The sequence below is a fragment of the Nicotiana tomentosiformis genome, chromosome 8 (assembly GCF_000390325.3).
Source record: "Nicotiana tomentosiformis chromosome 8, ASM39032v3, whole genome shotgun sequence".
NCBI classification, from domain to species: domain Eukaryota; kingdom Viridiplantae; phylum Streptophyta; class Magnoliopsida; order Solanales; family Solanaceae; genus Nicotiana; species Nicotiana tomentosiformis.
In genome coordinates, this window is record NC_090819.1 from 15,363,316 (window position 1) to 15,366,213 (window position 2,898).

Here is a 2,898-nt window from a genome sequence, read left to right on the forward strand (position 1 = left end):
TTTTGTACCTTTGGGATCAGTTTTATGGTAGTACCGTTGATAGTTTTACACATGACCCCTGTATCAAAAAATTCCAAGACTGCCTTAGTAATCTCTTCCCCTACCACAGGCCAAGCTTTTTTGAAGAAACAGGCATTGAAGCCATCACATCCTGGTGTTTTAAGGTGATCAATATGTTTGAGAGCTTGGACCACTTCTTCTATAGTAACAAGTGCAATGAGGGCTAGTTGATGTTCTATGCTCAGTACTCTTCCTTCTTGCGTAATAATGAGATTTACAGCTGGTAGTTGGGTAGCAGCAGATTCTGGTAACTTCCCAAAGAATCCCAGTACTTTTATGCCTTCTTGATCCTGCACCATATTCCCCTCAGCATTGATTAAACTCTTAATCTTGTTTTGTGCCAGCCTATTCTTGATGTTAGCAAAGAAAAAAGCATTATTTGAATCTCCAAGTTTCAGCCACTATATTTGAGCTTTCTGACATAATATACTTTCCTCAATATTGCTCCATTTTTCTAGCTCAGATTTTAGTGCTCTTTCCTGATCAAATAATGTATGCCCAGGTCCTCTCATTTGAGTTTGCAGGTCTGCTAGTTGTTGTCTTAGCTGACTCACTTTCTCGCTTACCCCATTAAATTCTGCTCGATTTAATTTTTTCATCTCCTATTTAACTGCTTTCAGCTTTTGCCAGATTTTACTCATACCAAGCCCATTATTTCTTTGATTCCAAGATGTTGCTACTGCCTAGAGGAAGCTCTCATATTCAGCTAAATAATTAAGGAATCGAAAAGGCCTAGGTCCTCCATGTAGTTCTTCTTCAAGCTTAATACAAAGGGGAGAGTGGTCTGAAAAATTTGGATCCATGATGTTAATCTCTAAGTGGTGATATTTGATAAACCATTATGAATTTACCAGCGCTTTGTCAATTTTGCTGTAGATATGAGTATTTGTCAAAGTATATTCTCTCCCCACTGATTGCATTTCAGTCACTCCAGTATCAAAGAGATCGTCACTAAAATTCTTAGTTTCTATCTCAGTGACAGGATTTCCATATTTCCTATCTCCAACATGTAATATTGCATTATAATCACCCATGGCAAGCCAAGGGCCCTGCTGTGAACTCTGTATGCTCCTTAAAGCTTCCCACAATCCCCTCCTGTCTTCTATTGTGTGCAAGTCATACACAGCTGTAAAATAAAAATCCATGCCCAAGTTACTCACTGTAACTCTTCCATGAATAAATTGTTATGTCGTCTGATCAACATCAAATTTTATAGCATTTTGATCCCATACTACCCAAATTCTGCCTCAACTATTGTGGTTGTAGTTATGACACCAACTCCACCCATTCACTATCTTCCTTAGAATTGCTACAATATTGCTTTCTTTGACTCTATGCTCTATTATTGCTATCATTACTATATTATTATTCTTCATAAACATCCTTAACTCATTTTGGTTATAGGTCTTATTAATACCTCTCATATTCCATGTAGCTAACTTTATGTGGGAATAAACAGATGCGTATCATTTTCAGCCTTCCATTGTCTTCCTCCACTCATTCTTGTGGTATTTATCATCCCTTCTCTTTCCAGCAGTATATTAAGTCTACTCAGAAGATCAAATCCATTCACCACTTCAACAGGCTTCTCTCTCCCTACTAGTACAGTAGAAGTAGTTTTACCTTCTCCAAAATTATTATGATGCCCTGTATTATAGCTCCCCTTTGTAGCTGACTTGTTTCGAACTATTTGCCATTGGACTCCTTGTGATTGATCAACTTCATCATTGGATTCTTTGCTTGTTCCTTCTATCTCCTGTTACTTTTCTTCAATTTGTTTCCCTTTTGCCTTTTCTCCTTGTATTTCTGGGACATTCTGCCCCTCATTCCCTTGATTGTTTCCTGTGCGTCTCACCCACTCTTGCTTTGGTTTGGTAGCTCCACCTCGTTGCTGCCCTGCAAGTGGCTTCTTATTCTGAATCGGATTGCATGAATACCCAGTTTGTAAGCAGGTATGGCAATACTCTGGTTCTCAATCATATAATATCTCTTCATCATAAACATCTCCAGTCGGATATTTGACCTTAATATTCTTTAGTAAGGGCCTAGCAACATCCATTTTCACTAATAATCAAGCATATGAGATCCTTTCCACTTTTGTTGTGCATTCATCTGCATAAACAGGAACTCCAAGTCCACTTCCAATTCTGCTTAGTGTCTCCCTTTCCCAGCAACTCAGAGGCAAGTTCGGCAGTTTCACCCATAGAGGGATCGTTTGCAAAACTTTACTATAAAAATTAAATATAGGTGTCCATGCTTTGATGATAATTGGTTTGCTATTTATTGTATATGGCCTAGAGCATAGAACATCATCTTTGTCTTCCAAACTATTAAAGCAAACTACAAAGTATCCATCATTATGGTAAAATACCTTTGGCTTTGAGGCAAAGTTCCATATTGCAGCAATAAATCTTTCTAGGGTCCCAATAGTCGGATCCTCTCCCACAACATATAGGATTAGGGCTTGCCTCCATTTTGCGCTACCTTTCTCAACTTCCTCTTTATTAAGCTCAACAATCTTCTCTCCATCTTGTATGGTTGGTGCGATATATGTAAGATTCATTCCCCTTGCTGCCATTTTGTTCCTATTAAAGAGTGTTGCCCAGTCCCTCTTCTCTCGTGGTTGTTAATTAGGAAGCTTATTATGTACTTTATTCGCATCAATTTGTAACCCCCCGGGGTCACTAGATAGGCCAATTTCTCCTCATCTGATTGATAAGCTCCTCTTGCTCGAACATTCACCTCCTGGTATAGCAATTTGGATTTCTCCTCCTCTGGATCTCGTTAGAGACCGATTGCTTAGGGTTTTTCTTTGGATAACCCCTCCTACGTCTGCAT

General features: G+C 38.8%; 1 protein-coding gene across 1 annotated transcript; it reads right to left on the reverse strand.

The window, feature by feature from the left end:
• Window positions 1–2,131: 2,131 nt before the first annotated feature.
• LOC138897102 (uncharacterized) lies at window positions 2,132–2,638 on the reverse strand. Its single transcript, XM_070183058.1, has one exon. The coding sequence runs from the start codon at window positions 2,636–2,638 to the stop codon at window positions 2,132–2,134; it is 507 nt and encodes a 168-aa protein (XP_070039159.1).
• Window positions 2,639–2,898: the final 260 nt, after the last annotated feature.

What these genes read in the sequence shown, in the direction of transcription:
- LOC138897102 (XM_070183058.1), bottom strand. Translation starts at nt 2,638, where the DNA reads ATGGCAGCAAGGGGAATGAATCTTACATATATCGCACCAACCATACAA.